This window comes from Onychostruthus taczanowskii, unplaced genomic scaffold, assembly GCF_017590055.1.
Source record: "Onychostruthus taczanowskii isolate IOZ18803 unplaced genomic scaffold, ASM1759005v1 scaffold63, whole genome shotgun sequence".
In the NCBI taxonomy this organism is placed as follows: domain Eukaryota; kingdom Metazoa; phylum Chordata; class Aves; order Passeriformes; family Passeridae; genus Onychostruthus; species Onychostruthus taczanowskii.
In genome coordinates, this window is record NW_024504012.1 from 4095313 (window position 1) to 4112287 (window position 16975).

The 16975-nt window shown below is 47.3% G+C and overlaps 1 protein-coding gene across 6 annotated transcripts; it reads right to left on the reverse strand.

The window, feature by feature from the left end:
* Positions 1-3721: 3721 nt before the first annotated feature.
* On the reverse strand, positions 3722-16965 carry TADA1 (transcriptional adaptor 1). Of its 6 annotated transcripts, none has more exons than XM_041420128.1 (8): positions 16838-16965; positions 16485-16576; positions 15389-15454; positions 9395-9492; positions 7267-7476; positions 6133-6284; positions 5105-5267; positions 3722-4163 (listed from the first exon to the last, which is right to left on the reverse strand). In XM_041420128.1, exons 1-8 carry the CDS (start codon positions 16909-16911, stop codon positions 4011-4013), a joined length of 1008 nt encoding a protein of 335 aa, XP_041276062.1. In that variant the 5' UTR covers positions 16912-16965; the 3' UTR covers positions 3722-4010. The 6 variants fall into 6 exon arrangements, 3 of the variants coding, with proteins under 3 accessions (XP_041276062.1, XP_041276063.1, XP_041276064.1); XR_005953816.1 differs by having other exon boundaries at positions 4030-4163; positions 5105-5358; XR_005953815.1 differs by having other exon boundaries at positions 4055-4163; positions 4650-5267.
* Between the last annotated feature and the right edge of the window lie 10 nt (positions 16966-16975).

The window sequence follows — 16975 nt, forward strand, 5'->3', positions numbered from 1 at the left end:
AGCTGAAAATCAAGCCTCCATTCCACAGAAAGACTACACTACACACCTGCTGCTCCTCTGCCAAGTCCATCTGGAGCATCTCTGTGAGATATAAACAGAAGTACAGGGCAGATTACTCAGCCAGGACCAAACCACCTCCTGAGATGCAGAACTGGCCAGCTGTGCACGTGGAGAGAGGAGCAGGGAAGAACACGCACGGCTGCCAGGATCTGGGCAGGAGCCCTGCTGACACATCCCAAAACAGGGTTTAAAAGCCTTTAAAGGGCTCAGAAAGGTTACAGGGTGCTCCATGGAAAGGCCAGCAGCCCTTCCTGTGAGATGAAAGCGGCCCCAGCTCCTGCTCGCTGCTCTGACCACAGTGGCATTTCAGACGTGGCTGTCGTTGCACCGAAGGAGATATCTGATTGTGGGAGCCTTTAATTAACCATAACCCAGCCTGCCGCTGGGAAACTGGTTTCAGAAATTCAAATGGAAACAGTGTTTTTTTAATTATAACCAACACAGCCCCAGTGAGGCAAGACCAAAGTCTGGGGAGTAAGGGTTTGGCTGTTTGGGGGTGTTGAGGAGGGCTATGCTCACGACCTTGGCATCCTGCTTGGCATGCAACTGTGGCAGCCACATTTTCTGAAAAATCCCTTTGCCCAGGATTCTTCTCCTGAGAAGCTAAGAAGCCTCAGAGAAAAAGGAAAACAATATCTCATTTGCTTCTCCTCTGTTTTGCTGTTTTGGAATGTGGTTTGGAGACTGTTTATCCAACAGGTGATTGTTTGGTGGGTTTCATGTGACTTGTTTTGACTTAATGGTCAATCAGGGTGAAGCTGTGTCGAGGCTCTGGAAAGAGTCACAAGTTTTCATTAGGATCTTTTAGCCTTCTATCTCTATTCTTTAGTATAGTTTAGTATTCTTTAATATAATCTAGTATCATGAAATAATAAATTAGCCTTCAAGAACATGGAGTCAGATTCATCATTCCTTTCTTCAAGGAACCCCGCAAATACAATGCAAAGGTTTGGTCAGACTTAAGCCAGGACTGGCAGCTGAAACTGTCTGAAAAGGAACAGATTTTCTTTCTGACTCCTACACTCACAGAGATGCAGATCACATTGATCATTTCTGGGATGAGATGAACAACTTCACCCCAACCCAGGCCATGAAGCAGGCCCGGTGAAGATCTTGAGCACATTTTCCCCCCCGTTCAGGAGGTGGCAAGTAGTTTTTCACTACAGATCTAGAAGGGGAAGCAGAAGCAATAGAAACTCCAAAAGTGGCAACTTTCAGTACACTGCATAGCTCCTATGGGGTTAAGAGCATAAGATGCAATTCTCACTCAATTCTCAGGCAGGTGATGTCTTATCCCTTCCCTTCTATCTTCCCATATTCTGGCATGGCTGTCATGAATTCCAGGCCTGCAGCAAGAGGCAGGGGTCAGAGGAAAAAGCCTTCAAAGGTGAAGGCCACTAAAAGCACACCAGGTTGCCCAAGGTAACTTTGAAGTTCCACTGAAGGTTTTTGAGCTGGCATCTGTCAGGAACAGTTTTGCTCAAGCTTGCCACAGAGCTGGCAAGTTCTGGTGGATCTTGGGGCAAAAGCCAGACCCTGCCAAACTATTTTCTGTGCTGCTTTGAAGTTCAGCAGTGTTATTTATTGATTCATTTTAGAGGGCTGACTACTGTAGTGAAGACAGACATGTCATGTCACAGCCTAACCAGTGATACCTGTGATAACTGACAGTGATACCTGTCAGTACCAGCACCCTGCTCTCAGGGGTCCAAGGAAACCTCCACTGTCCACATGGTCACACACCAGAACTGGAGATGGCACTGCTTCTCTGGTCTCATCTCTGGAAATAAACAACCTGCTCCAATTTTGAGCTTGGCCCCTCTTTCAGCAGGGGGTGGAAAAGCAGCCTCCAGCCAGCCACAGGGATTAGCTCAGTTGGTTAGAGCACGGTGCTCATAATGGGTCTGATCCCCATATGGGCCATTCCCTTAAGTGTTGGACTCCTGATCCTTGTGGCTCCCTTCCAACTCAGAACATTCTGTAATTCCTTGCACCTCCATGACCCAAGAAGCCTGTAAAGCATTGTTTCTCACAAAACCTCACACTTCATGGCAAAGTGCTTCGAGAACTTGTGCCTTTTAGTTTTCAGATCTCTGCAGTGCAGCTGATGTGAGCTCCTTGTTGGAGCCTTTGCTGTGCAGCAGCTGTACCAAAACACCCCACTTTGTCAGGGTGGAATAGATGAGTTGGCTCTTCAGAACATGGCTCAGGCAAACAGGAGGGAGATTCTAGTGCCACACTTAGCAAGTTGTTTCAGAACCCGCCTGTGATGCTGTCAGAGGCTGGGTGCCTTCTTCAGATCTGAGATCCTCAGAGCTGCCCCAGAGTTTCTAGCAAACAAACATACTGCTTTCATTTTACACTAGAAGCATCACAACTATCTGGGAAATCTCCCTCCCACACCCCACAGGCTGTATTTTGGGTGGCTTGATGATCTCACCACCACACAGTTACTAAGGTTAAACACTGCTTTTAAGAACACTCATGTAAAAGCTACTGAGGTGAACTTTGAAGCTCAGGCTCACTCTGACCAGCTTAAATACAGAAAAACAAAGCAGCTGAAAGAAATGGACCAAAAGGAATTGTCCATCTTTTCTCCCCCACTCCCCTCAGAACCACACACTGCCAGACCTACCTACAACTGCTCCCATCCTGCCAGGCCCTGCTGCAGTTCTGTCTCATTGCCTTTCCCAGTTTCTTCATAATCCTGAAATTATCTTCTCATGAAGAGAGCCACCAATACCTGTACAGACACTGCCTCTTGCTATGCCTGGCTCCACAGCACATCCCAAAGTGGATGCAGGAAAGCCAGGAACACAGGGACAGCTGCACAGCCCCTTGCTACAACACAGCTGCAACACAAACAGTCACATTGGTCAGGAAAGGAAGTTATAAAAACAGTAACTGGAAAGAAACATCAAGGATCTGCACCCTCCTCAGGCCTGGGGGTACAGCAGAGAAAACTTCACAAGAAATTTGACAAGTCTCCCATCCAAAGACCTTCCAAATAGGAAAACCAGAATGATGTGGAACCATGAGCTTCCCCTTTCATATTCCCCCAGAAGAAGCTGTTTCAATTCCATTCATCTGGAGGCACAGTAAGTGAGTCACACTTCAGCAGGTACCTTCATGTTTGAGGTCAAACCCAGGTCATGTAGTAATTAAGACACTTTAATGGAATTCTCTTGTTATAATAAGCTAGCTCCCAGAGCTGACTCAGGAATATAGCAGAGCACCTGAAATCCAGAAGGTGGAATTTCTCCTTTTACAGAGTCATCTGCACATCTCCCATGTGGAGAGGTGTGGCTGCATAAATTCAAAATGAAGTAATACAAGGCTACATATTTTTACAAGGAAGTGACAGGAGAGATTTGTTCATGCTGCAAATCCAAGGAGTCTTCAACACCAAGACAATCCCTTTTGGCCTTGTTTAGTCAGTTTCTAATCAGAAGTTCCCTGGTAGAAGAGGAACATCAGCTTACAGAATTGCTCATCTTCACAAGAGCCCACCCCATAGCCAGTTAATGAAAAGGATCCCACCAACAGCAACAGAAGTTGGACAAGGCCTCTGGAGTCTGAGCTCAGGAGGGAAACTACCTGAGAGGTGAGTGCAAGGAGACAGATTCTCCACACTCACAAAAGAAGACAAAAACACACCTTATTTAAAACCAAGTCTTTCCACTTTCACATTTATTTTTCCTAAAAACGGTCCTTGCAAATGTGTCTTGTTTCTCTTTCCCAATTCAGTGGCATTGCTGCAAGTCCTCCACAGCATGTGACTCTAGGGAAGCAGAGGAAGTGTCCCACAACTCAGTCCCATTTCCATAGGAAAAGCTTTCTCATAAATCACATCATCCTGGAGATGCTGACACAGGTTTGTAAGGAGCACCTGAATGACAAGTGCCAGGAGCAGGCTGGAGCCACCTGAGGGCTGGCAGGGCTGCCCAGCTCTAGCAGAGCAGGAGCCCCTCCTTCATTGCCAGGCGCTGCCGATGGATCTTGTCCTGCTGCAGCTCCTCGTGGTTCGGGTGCCAGAGTTTCATGACAATCCTCTCAATGTTTAGAGCATAGACTGTGTGTGCAGGGATCACTTCTTTGTGCACCTGCAAAGGCACGGTGGGAAACAAGCTGCACACTTCCATACACATCTGCCCATGTTACCAGGGAATAACCTCCCTCTACCACAGGGGCCAGCTCTGCAGAGTGGGAACAAAGGGAGTCTCACAGGGAGAGCTGCTCCCTGCCAGCACTGCCACAGCAGCCAGCACAGCACAACCACCCCTTACACCACTTGCTAAGGGAATGCCATGGTAAGGAAATAGTAATTTTGCTCTTGGGGTGGCAATCAATAATTGATCATCAAAACCATAGAAATAACAATTCTGACTAAACAGGAGATGAACGCTTGATTACAGCTCTGTGGTCTGTATCCACAGCTGTCAGACAAAATCCCAAGGCCTGTTCACAACAGCACAGATCATCAAGGGGGAATTTCTAACAACTAATTTTGGACATTCAAAGTAGGCAATGCCCCCACAGCTGCCAGAGAGGGAGGGAACCACAGCCATACGCTGCCAATGAAAACTCACCCGGCTGACCTTAAATGCCTCCCCAGGGCTGGGGTGATCACAGTGATCAGTGCCCTGCATGCCAGGACCAAGTATTCCTCTAAGTACCCAGGTGGAACATGAGGAGAAAGAAGGGACATGACAGGTATTTTGCTGCAGCACTGTCAAAATCTGTCCAGCTCAGTTCTGATATAATCACTGCAGCCTAGCTGCAGAGGAAGAGCACACCCATCTTGCACAGCTGTGAGATAGGGATTTTCCTCATCAGCTCTGTGACCAAGGGGATCAGAACAGGCATTAAACCAGGAGTTAACAGTGGGAACAGTGGGAACAAATCAAAGCCAAAGAATCTGAGAGGCAAAGAAGGAAAGAGACTTTTCCATCCCCGTCCATGCACATAAACCACACCTAAGACTGGCAGCTGGCGCCCAGGGCATTGCTGCATGTGACACGAAGGTGTGACACGACCAGCTTACCTGCAGTGCCTCAAAGAGGTCGTACATGTTGACTGGAGGCAGGGATGCAGGCAGGGTGTCCCCAGAGCAAGCCAGGAGCAGGGCTGCCTGCTGCTCAGCATCATCAGGAGCAGGCGGGGGGGCCAGGCTCTGACCCGCCGAGGGCGTTGCGCTGCTCGGGGGGCTGGGGGCAGAGCAGGCAGAAAACATCCCAGTCACAAAACCAGCACCAGCTGTGGCTGTCATACAGCAGGAGCCTTGCTGTTCTGCACCACCTGATGTGGTACGTGAAATTATTTCAGCTCTAATGAAAATTTCTTTTAAGTTCCATTTTAACAAGGAGTGTGGACTGACCCTCAGCGTGCTCCAGCCCTGCTTAAATGGTCTTGGTTGTGCAACGTTTTGCTACTTGCAGCCAATAGTTTCTACCCAGCATAAAAATTAAGGCACACACAACATTAAGCTGCAACAGTGGCCGTTAGGCAGTTGTTTGTAGTGCTACAATCAAATCTTCAAACACCCACGACCTCCTGTCAACTGCTAGAAGCTGCCACAGACAAACAAAACTGCCTTCTCGTACACAAACGCTGCCAGATGCACTGCACAAACTCTTTGACACTGAGACTCCAAACAAAAGGACCTCAAAGCCCTGCTAACTGGAAAGATGTGCCACAGAACCATAAACACATTTGCATGCAGGAAATGACAGGATAGCAGTGTCCTGCAGGTCCTCACTGACATTTTAATCCTATGGCACAACAGCCGTGCCTCCACAAAGGCAGAGAATTGCTGTGTTGCTGATGTTTCCAAAAAGCAGTAATAAACTGCTGGACAAGCAGAGGTAAGGGAGAGAGAGGTAACACTGTTCCTAAAGTCCAGTGCTGGCAAATCCCCATATTCTCACTCCCTGTTTTGCTGTACAATCCTCCATAACAATACCTTCCTAGTTTGTGAAAGCAAGATGCCATCAACACTCATAAAAGATGCAAATGAGCCATGGAGTAATTCCAAGACTAGCAAAATCCATGTACATGCTGCCAGCTCCTTACCACTCAATTAAGTTGTTATAAGCAACAACACTGTTCTTCAGATATGGCTGAGGGTTGACATTGCTTCCAAAGGCATACTTGAAATGGCCATCCCTCAGACGATAGGCTTTCCTCCTGGATATCACAGAGGTCAGAATGTCCTTAAGGTGGTTCTGCAAGGAAAACCAATCTTGTGACATGTGCTGATACATTCACTCATGGATAGAAGGGCCTCAACAAATGGCAAGACAAAAGCTGTGCTCTATGACCACAGGGACCTAAAGATGGAAGGGAACCAATATCTGGACAAGCTGCAGGAGGTTTTCACTATCCAATCCTTGGATACAGAGAACATGGCACCTTATGAGTACCGTAAGCATCAGCCTGTGAACTATACTTTAGTATGTGATGTCCTGCTTCAAATGTCAAAGGGGTGTCTTCAGTGCTAGGAAATTCCCACCTTCTGAATAAGGTTAAGATTTCATAACTGACACTAGATGTTACACTTGAACTGAAATACACTCCCTGAAATGACAGTGAAAAGCCCCTCACTCATCTTTTTCATTTGCCTGAACAGTGCTGGAGAAGAAACTGCCTGAAAAAAACAAGCAGACAACTTCTTAATTTGGCCTCATTCCAGATGAGGAACTCAGGTTGGCCTTCACATACCGAGTGCAGAAAACCATCCACACATCAATGCTCCAAGCAGTGGCTGTGTCACTCCTGGGATGTGTACAGTGATGCACCACCAATGGCCAAAGCCAAACTAAGACTCCACCTGGATCAGGTGTCACCTGATCCTGTCCCTTCATGGTGCCTGTAACAGATTGCTTTTTATAGAGCTGATCAAACTGACATTCCCATTCTGTCCCTGTTTTTAAGTGTCAGGAACAGCATTTTTCACAACAGCTACTCCAGCGTGCCTGGGGTACTGTGCAAGTACATCAAAATTAATGCTTGCAGGTAGAAGTGCAAGACTTTACATGTAGGGCATGAGATTCTCCATTCTCACATTACTCTGGGGGCAGAAAGGCAATTGGAGAACAATCAGACCAGCAGTTTCCACCCCATGCAGGGGGACAATGCCCCAGACTGCAGACAGAGCCTTTTGCTGCTGGTGTCATGAGACCACTGCAGCCCCCAGCCCAGCCTCACCTCCACAGCATAAACAACAGCTGTCACTGCCTCCTCGGTTACATTGTCCAGCCCATGCTCATAGGCAGTGACAATCATCCTTCCTTCCAGCTGGCCACGTGTTGGGAGCATCATGGTGTGAGAGCACAGCTTCAAATCATCATCCTCCTGAGGATCCTTTGCCACAAACTGCTGGGCTCCCGACAGTGGGTTCTGAGGCTGGAACCGGTGCTGTCAGGAACACAACATTAAAGCATAAGATAACATTCATTCAGACCCTTTGGTTCATCAAGGGGACACCCCTTCTCCAGTCAGAAAACTTGCACCCATAAAAAAGCCTAAAAAAATCCTCCCCAATGGCTTGTGACTGAAGAAATTGGTAAGTCAGGGTTGGTATCCTTTCACTGGACTTGTCCAGTAGCACCCCAAACCACCTGAACTTTGGGTATCCACAACACACTGCAGTCAGAAATTCACACACCACATGAAGACTCACCTGCTCTGGTCTGATTTGTCTGATTCTCCTGGGAGCCTCAAATGCAGTCAGTGACTGTTCTTTTTATCTCCTTTCACACTACCCAGGCCAGTGACTGGACTATCACATGTCTCAGACACCTTCTGTGTTGAAGAGTTCTCATCAATTCAGTAATTTCTTGTACAGAAGGGTGTATTTTTACTTACTATCTGTACAGCTACCCTCCAGATTAAAACCCGTGATCTTAAACTTGTGTGATTGATTCTTATATTTCTCTAATGCTTTAACTTAGCCCAATTCCAGCACTAATTTCATACTCCAGCCTCCCTGTGTACTTTCACTACTCTAAGCAGAGCTCTGTTACAGAACAGCCACTGAGATGGATTATGACTATTTTTCAGAACTGACTCAGTAATTTAGCAAAAATGCTCATCACAGAACAGGAATTCATACTAGAAGGTGGCATTTCCCAGCCCATATGTATTCCAGCACAAATCCTTGGCTGCATTGTGTCTCAAGCTCTGAGTGCCTGTGATGGCTCCTAAGTCCCCAAATAAAGGGGGGACCAAAGCAAATGGAAATTATTGATCCTTGAGCCCAGCCACGTGCTTGGCCCAGGTCTGACCCACAAGGAAACAGACTCATCACACTCCCTCTGCTTTCCAGTGGCTGTGGAATGGCTGCAAGGCTTTTATGGGGCACCAGGACAAACACACTTTAAATATGAACAATGACTATGCAGCAAAGTGGATTTCTCACATCTTAGTTTCAGGGGAGAAAGGGGGGCTGCTTTAGTCAAAGGACAGTGTGGCATTTAACTCAGAGTGAAAAACCAATCCACCCACTGGTGATGCGAAAGCAGGTTTCCCTCCCCATAATTCTAAAGATTTATGCTTTCATTACAGGAAAGTCACAAGCCTGGAAAAAAAGACCTTCAAAATGTAAGCAACTCTCAAGAGGAATGTGCTTTGGGAGAGCAGAAGCCAGCTGGAATAGACTGGACTTATGGTCATTCACAGCTCTTCTTCTGACCAGTGAGGGAAACATGAAATACCAAGGCACTTCCAAGTTCACACTACTCAGGAATTCCACTAGTACCAGAAAAGCCCATTAATTATAGAATGCACTTCATACAGCCCTTACTGCCAAGCATTCCTGAACATGTGTACAAACACACACTAGAAATCTGGTGTATCCTAGGGGTAGTGAGTAAATCAAATTCTAAGATTTCCACTACATCACAACTTGCTTCTCAAACTCTCCTTTACTCACTACTGAACTGAAGAGTTACAGTGAAGTTTTAAGACAGGCAAGGTAACACACCTTATCAAACCCTGCCTGTTGGAAGAGATCCCAAATCTCTGTCTCACCAGGCCCCCTCCACACTGGTCTGGAAGCACAGAAACAAGTGCAGAACAGGGGTGTGGCAGTGCTGGGTGGATGTACAGAGCCTCTGCTGCAAAGTGAACCGGATCTTGCACGTTTCTGTGCCACCTACCAGAAAATAGCACCTTTAAAAGGCATTCTCAGCTCTGAAACAATTTGACCTTCTGAAAACATTACACACAGGATCTCACTTCAAACACTTGGAGAGTTAGTCAGAGAATTCTGACTGCCTGAATAAACAGTAAATCACTTGTTTTAAGAATCTGGCAGATGTAATCTGGCACTTACATCGAACTTTTGGCGAACCGAAGACATCTTTTTCTTCCCTTTGGGTTTTCCAGGTTTAGTTGCAGAGCCACCTGGCCATGGCAGAGATCCAGCACCTTCTACAAATCGGAAGGAAAAAGAAACCAAAGCAAACCAACCAGCAAACAAACAACAAAATATAAACCAAAAACCACAAAACACCCACTCAGTGTTGCTGATTTAGGGCCAGGATGAAACCCTTAACATTTAAGGGTTAAATGTTAAGCCCACCTGTTAAGCCTCAACCCAAAATCAACAGCCATAGCAAAGAGGGGAGAACACCTTTGGTAGGCCCTCCCTTCCTCTGTCAGCCCCTTGCTACTTTGACTCACTCACAACACCCACGACTTATGTAGCAATTTCTGTCCACACGCCACACAAAACCCATAGTGGAAGGAGAGAGATAAGCACAGCCTGTAAGAAAATCCAAAAGAAAGGAACAAGCTGTTTGTTCCATCAGGAAGGTAAGAGCTTGCCTGGAGGTGGGTTCTCCTCTCACCCACTTCTGGATCAGGTCAGATGCTAAACCATCTGAACTGAGCAGCCTGACTCCCCAGCTCTCCTTCTGCTTCAGCAAGATTTGTCATGGATACTTATTAAACATCACTACATCAAGCTGACTGTTCTGTTACACTGAAGAGAAGGAGAGGGGGGAAGAACTGCAGAGGCCCCCGAGCCCAGGAGCAGGATGTCACTAATGTGACCAGTGAGCAAACAGCTGAAACAGAGGTTCCTGTTTAGTACTAATAAATAAATAAATACATTGGGTCATATAATCAGCTCAAAAGTCCACTGAATGCTGTCTGACAGCTACCCCTACAGCAGGCCAAACCACATCCTGATAATCACACAGATCTTGGCAAGGACAGCCTAGCAAGTTTCCTGCTGACAGGCTTACAGGATCTGTGAGCAATTAATTCCTTCAGGAACATTGGCTCAGGACAGCACTGCACTGGATGTGCGTGCTTGCTGGCAGGGAACAAGTGCAACTCAGAGACTGAGCAGCCCTCTCGTGGCTACAGAGCAGCCTGTGCTGTGTGCCTCCAGCACCCTCCTCCCCCAGCTCACTGCTGTGAGCATCCTCTTCCTTTGGAGCACAGCATGCCCTGAGCATGTCCCAGCCCAGGGAGCTTGGACAGCTCAGCTCTGAGGGCACCTCAGCTGCTTCCAAAACAGAGGCTGGAGCTCTGCTGCCAGGCAGTTCTGACAGCACAGCAACGTCTTGGACATTCCCTGGCCACACCTCAGCCAGAATTTGCCATTTCCTCTAGATAGGGACAAGAAGTGACAGCAACCTTTCCACATCTCACCACCCACAGCCTGGCTAGCCTCACTGAGCACTGACCAACACCCAGCTGTGCTTCTGTCCTGCTCCCACAGCTCTCACCAATCTGTGGGTTTATCTCTGGCTGTCCCAACTATGCTTAATCTGCTGTAATGGAGAATTAACTATGGTTAATTTGCTGCAGTCAGGAACTCATAAACACAATTATACCACAGCCCTGTTTGTAAGGAATGAGGCTGGCTAGAAGTCCTTGGCTATGGGCAGCTTCCCACACTCACAGCTGGAGCACAAGCACCGTGTCCTCTGCTATGGAAAAAAAAATAATTTCTAACAGGATCAGGCTCAGCTAGAGGATTCAGGTGAAGTTTTTGAATGGTCAGCTGCTAAGAAGGGATTAGAAACAACCTACATACACAGAGATGGCACATTCTCCTTATATTAAAAAAAAGTTGACCAAGAAGTTTAGTTACATCCTATTAGAGGGGTGGAAACCCATAGCCTACAAACCCTGTTATCAAAATCCACTGGTCAATTTAAAACATCCCCAAAAATTGTAAGGCTGGTATCACTGCTCATCAATACATCACAGGAGAGGCCCCAAGAATGGAGCATAGGAAACCACTGTGGAGAACCACATCAAGTCTCACACAGCTCCTTCACAGCCTCATCTGTGACCAGAGAAAGTGCAATGGAAGGAGGTGGAAATTGCAAACACCCTTTTCTCTGACAATATTCTACAGATATAATAGGTTACAGCTAAGTCTGAATTTTTAAAATACCTTTTTTAAGAAAAATAATACAGTAGGTTTTAAATTCAATGGCAACTAAATTTATAGGCTTTGACAGTAGATCTGAAAGATGCAACTTAATTGAATCTTAACATGCACATTTAACAAGAAATCAGCCAAACTCAGCTTAAAACAAGGAAAAGGTGAGATACAATCTCCTATTCCCCACTATAATGAGCCCATAGCACAATTTTTGGTTCCTTTTCCAGGTTTTCATATTACCAAGCCAAACTTGCAGGAGATGAAGAAAGCAAAATTTCCCTTTAGCATTCTAAGAAACCAGTACTTGCCTTCCTGGCCACAAATGACAAGGCTGGGTTGGCTCAGACATGAAACTTCAGAGATGAATGCAGTTTATTTAATCTTCCTAGCAAAGAAATCAGACCCTAAGAAGTCACAGCTGCTGCTCTGCCTTCAAAGATCAGCAAGAGATAAAAACATTTTTCTAGGAGCTGCCACATCTCTGCATGGCACCATCACAATGGCACCAGCCAGTCCAGATAGAGCCTGTCAGGTTTGCCTACATGAGGAAAGGACAAAGAAACAGAGAAAGTCACCACAGAAAGAAGCAGACAGAGAAAACACACATTTCCCACGCTTGTTTTCTTGATCTTCAGTTTGGAGGGGGTTGTTTGTTTTAATCTTCTTGCAGAAACAAGGGCTTTGGTCAGGTATTCTGCTGATATTTGGTTGATATTCTGCTGACTCTCCTCTGCCAAAAACTCACACTCCCATTTTCTTACTTTTCCTCCCTTCTCAGTACTCTGGAGAGAAGCAAACACAAACAACCCGAGCCAATCTCACAGCTGAAAGCCCTCTAAGCAAAGCCTGTGGACAAACCTGATGAAATAAAATGCTCCTGTTATTCCACATGAGTTCTAATTCAATGAACCATATTTTAATTGGCTTCAGACTACTATTAAATAAATTAAATCCTTACATCAGTAACTCGGGTGTTTGCAATTGTCTCAGTTTCATTGCTAACATTTAGCTAAGAAAGGAGGTAACAATTCAAGCAAGATACATATTAACTCAAGAAACCCTGCTACCCTGAGAGCCTGCAACTGTCCAACAAACAAGGTCAGCTTAGTAAGCAACTCCATGCAAGGTTAAGAAAGGATTTAAACCAGAGTCCTTCTTGACAGAATTTTTTGGGGAAGAAAAAATCCTCATGTGCTGGTTTGGGGAGGAAGAGGGTTAATTTCTTCCATAGTAGCTTGCACAGGACTACATTTTGGATGTGTGCCAGGAACACTGCTGGTGACACAGGGATGTTTTCACTCCTGCATAGCACAGAGCCAAGAGATTTTTTGATCCTCACCCCATCCCACCAGCTAGGAGCCTGGCAGTGCACAAGGACCCGGGAGAGGACACAGCCAGGAGAGCTGGATGGCCATCCTTCACATCAGAATAGACAACACACCTCCCTGCCTCTGCAGCACCAAGCCCTAAATGCCCCATGCCAGAGAAGCTGTGCTACTGGGATTTCAAGTTGTTTGGCATGTTTGAGCGACAGTCTGAGCAGATAAGAGGGGGAAATGCAAAGCATCCTCAAAAAGGGTGACATTCACCAAGTGCTCCCCTATATGCCAGGTGGAACCACTAGTACAACAGGCAGCAAAATTGGGATCAGATGGGTTTGTTTGCATGGTTAACACATACTATAATCACTCCTGAAAAATACCTTCCCCAAGGGTTCTTATTCCAACACAATACAAGTACAACTTTATCACTGACCGCTTGTCTCTCACACAAAGATGGAAAGTGCATCAGTAACCCTTGTGATGGTGTGCTAGTGCCTCATAAACACTTCTTTAAAGTTACTTATTTCCACAAATCAGGAAGTAAACACCTTCTACCCAAAAGACAGCGGTTAGGACAAAAGCCTGTTAGCTTTCCATTGTTACATGGAGAGGAAAAAAGGAGAGATAAAACCAAACCACAATAAAAAAACCTAGTAGGTGTCAGACTGGCATCTAGGGGAAGAAAAAGAAATCTATCTAGATGTCAAAAGCTAGTATTCCACTGATACTGCATTTTCCTGGGCTTGCATGTACAACCCTCCACCACACACAGCTGATAGGGAGATCTTGCCTGTAAGAGGTCTCCCAGTCAGTGGCCCAGAAAGAGGTACCTCAGCACAGATCAGCTCCCACATCACTGGGAGACAGCACTAACCTGTGCACAGCACAGCTGAGCTGCTAGAGGGGACTAGCAGAAAGCACTGTTAGCTCCAGAGCACCAAACCACATCTTTAAGACCCCACACCCATGATTAAACTGACTTTTTTCAAGCTGGCTTACGCAGTCTGTGGACACAGAGCCAGCCAGAGCTTGCCTGAAAGCCCTGGAGGTGACCAGCACTGGTGGCCAGCTGGCTCACCACCGCGTGCTGCCACTGACCTGTGAACCACTACAGCCAGGCTTCTCCAGGGCTCTGAAGAGAGCAGCTGCCATGGGACAAGAGAAAACGACCGCCAGGAACTAGAAATGAAAGGTCAGGCAGGAAATAAGGAGCATAGGGAAAGCACCTGTGGAGCAGCACCCTGCTCTGTGCTGGGGCTCCCACCTTCAAACGATCCTAACCGGCCTTGGAAAGGGACACCTGGGAGAGTTTGCTCAGGAATCCTGACCAGACAGCTGCATACCATGACTAAGTGGCATAAAGAGAATTAATAGAGACAAATGACAATGAGAACAGCTGAGCCCAGAGCAGGCACACAGGAATAACAAACCCCAATCTCAGCCACGTGGTAAGAGGCTCTAGCCTGACCACTGCCTCCCAGAAGCAAGACCTCTGAGCTGTGAGCTGCACCCCAACACTCACAGCAGCTCACTGCCTCCCTCCCCTCCTCATTTAGACTCAGCTGCTCCAGGTGATCATCAGGGGAATCACTGTTCCTGCGTGTTCTTTTTATAAGCCAGCTGTAATTAATTACTCAAAGTTAAAAGCAAGGAGCAGCAGGTTCAGACATAAACCTTCTGATTCACACAAGTCCAGCTCCCTAAAGGGAACAAGTTTAGGACATACAAGGTGTTTCTGCAGTTCAATCAAGAGCAAGCAAAGCAAGTTTGGAGGTGGGGGCAATTAACACTTAATTAGCACAGCTGGTAGAGTTAAGGCCAGCTCCAATGCAAAAACCTGTGGGCATCTATGAATTTTGCATTATTTTCTCTAGCTAGAGGTGCCTCAGTAGCAGGTATTCTCTGAAAAACTCATCTCTCAGGTCTCAGCCCCTATGAGCTGTAACCATTTTCTCTCCCTTCCTACACAGGAGTTCCACATCTTGAATTGCAGCTCAGTTGCCCTTGCTACCACATCTCTGGATTGAGAGGTCTTTTGGAAACCAAACAAAACACACCTGCAACCCTGAGGACAGCCATTCTAGACACTCACAAAGGTAAAATGTAATTCTAGATGCTCACAAAGTTAACATGTTAACTATCTGCAGATTACTGGGTTAATAGGTCACAGCTCAACCAAGGCTCCCTGTAAGCACTTTTCTAACAGATATGTACTTGAAATCAAGGTGAGTCAGGAAAAGTCAGCTCTCCACAATGACCAGGAACAAAGTTCAGAGGAGAGGGAAAGAGGTAAGCAAAACACATCAAAGAGAAGGCTGCATCTGCCTTGACCCTTCAGCTCACAGCAGACACCAACCCAGAAACCAAACCAGATTATCACAGGCAGCAGTCCAGCACCAGCCTCTAACCAAGCACACACAGCTTAGTCGTAGAAGCATCTCTACTGAAACATTATTTTGCTACATTTTTACCTGTGTGGCAAAAAAACCCATGAATATTAAGGCTGAGGACACAGGGGTACTGTGCACACACCCCCCAAACACACAAGTGGCAGGCACAGTGTTACACCAAGTGTTTAATGAGGCTTCTCAGGACTCACCTGGGGCAGAAACCAAGATCTGGCATCGGGTGAGAATAGCCAGGAGGAAATCATTATGAGAATGGACTGTTCACAGAGAGAAAGAGAAAGCTCATTAGCAGCACATCAGTGCCCAGAGGCACCCCCTCAAAGCCATCCTAAAGCTGCTCCCTAAGCTTTCCCACCGTTGTGTTCTCCCCACCTGCTCAGTCAATTTTCAATTTAAGTTTTTTTGAGAGTTTTCTTCTACTGGACTGAGAATCTACTCCTATGACAACAACACAGAGGATACTACACACAGCACAGAAACAATGAGGTCACTTCTCAGTATTACACACACAGTGTATTACAGCTACTTGACAAGTCTGGTGTATTCAGCCAGTCAGAGGAGCAGCTGTCCCCTCTCGCCATGCAGGCACCCCACTGTAGTGCTTTTGGTTTTGCTACAAAATACACCAAAATGAGAACCACAAAGATGAAGTCAACTCAAATAGGTTCTAACAAAACAGAACTTAACTGCAGAGGTTTTCTGGAACATAGAGTAAATGTGCACAAGAGAAAGTGAAAACAACTTCAGAGGGTTCCAGGATCCTCTTTGGAGTCTGGGCACCAAAAAACTCCCTGCCCTTCCCTACGGGGATCACAAACATGGAAACCACAACGAGCTCAGCAACGCCCACCCATGTCTGCAGACACACAGAGAAGCAAGGACCGAGGACACTCACCCTTCAGCACCCCACCTGCCAGTCCCAGAGGGCAGGAGGGACCTGCCTGCTGCAAATGCACCCTTCCAGGGCTCCCTCCCCTGCTCCAGCTACAGCCAAAGGCAAAGTGCAGGAAGGACTGCATCTCCACAGTGACATTAAAAATGGCTTTTTCGTTGCTCGAACAACACGTTTTACATTTTTATCACATTTACACAACACCAAATTGTCTGTCGGTGCCGGGGTTACACAGGGACTTCCCCATGCAGGCCAGGGCACCTCCCACCATTTTAACCCCACTGCTGCCGGAGCCCTGGCCACCGCTACTTCCCTCACAAGCACTTGCCCGGTTCGGGAAGCACCGCGGAGCTTCCCAGGCCTGGCAGGGAAACGAACCCCAGGTGTTATTTTACCATTGTCTTGCGTGAGAAGCCTGCGCGCTTCCAGGTCAAACTCCTCCTTGCTGATCTTCTGCTTGAACCAGAGCTTCAGGTTGGCCCAGTACCTCGGGAAGAGCAGGGAACCACAGAATCAATGCGGTTGCCAAAGACCTCCGAGATCATCGAGTCCAACTCTCAGCACCACCGTGTCAACCACACCTTGGCTCTCTCCTCGAGCACCTCCGGGGAGGCGCAGGCAGCGCAGCAAAGGCGCTGCTCCCACACGCAGCAGCATTGCCGAGGCTTTGCACGGACACGGCAGGACCGCGAGGGTAGCGCAGCGCCCAGGCCCGGCCCCGCTCCCCCCGCTCCCCGAGGGCACTCACTGCTTCACGTTCTCGCCCAGCGCCTCGCTCAGGCTCTTCTTGGCCGCCTCCAGCTCGCTCACGTAGGTCGCCATCACGGCCGCCGCCGCCTCAGCGCCGTCACGTGCCCGCGCTCACGTGCCCGCGCAGGGGGCGGCG

Coding starts and splice junctions, on each gene's coding strand:
- TADA1 (XM_041420128.1), bottom strand. CDS start 16,911: ATGGCGACCTACGTGAGCGAGCTGGAGGCGGCCAAGAAGAGCCTGAGC. Junction 6,285..7,266: donor CTGTTGTTTATGCTGTGGAG/GTGAGGCTGGGC, acceptor TTTTCCTTGCAG/AACCACCTTAAGGACATTCT. Junction 5,268..6,132: donor TATAACAACTTAATTGAGTG/GTAAGGAGCTGG, acceptor CTCTGCCCCCAG/CCCCCCGAGCAGCGCAACGC.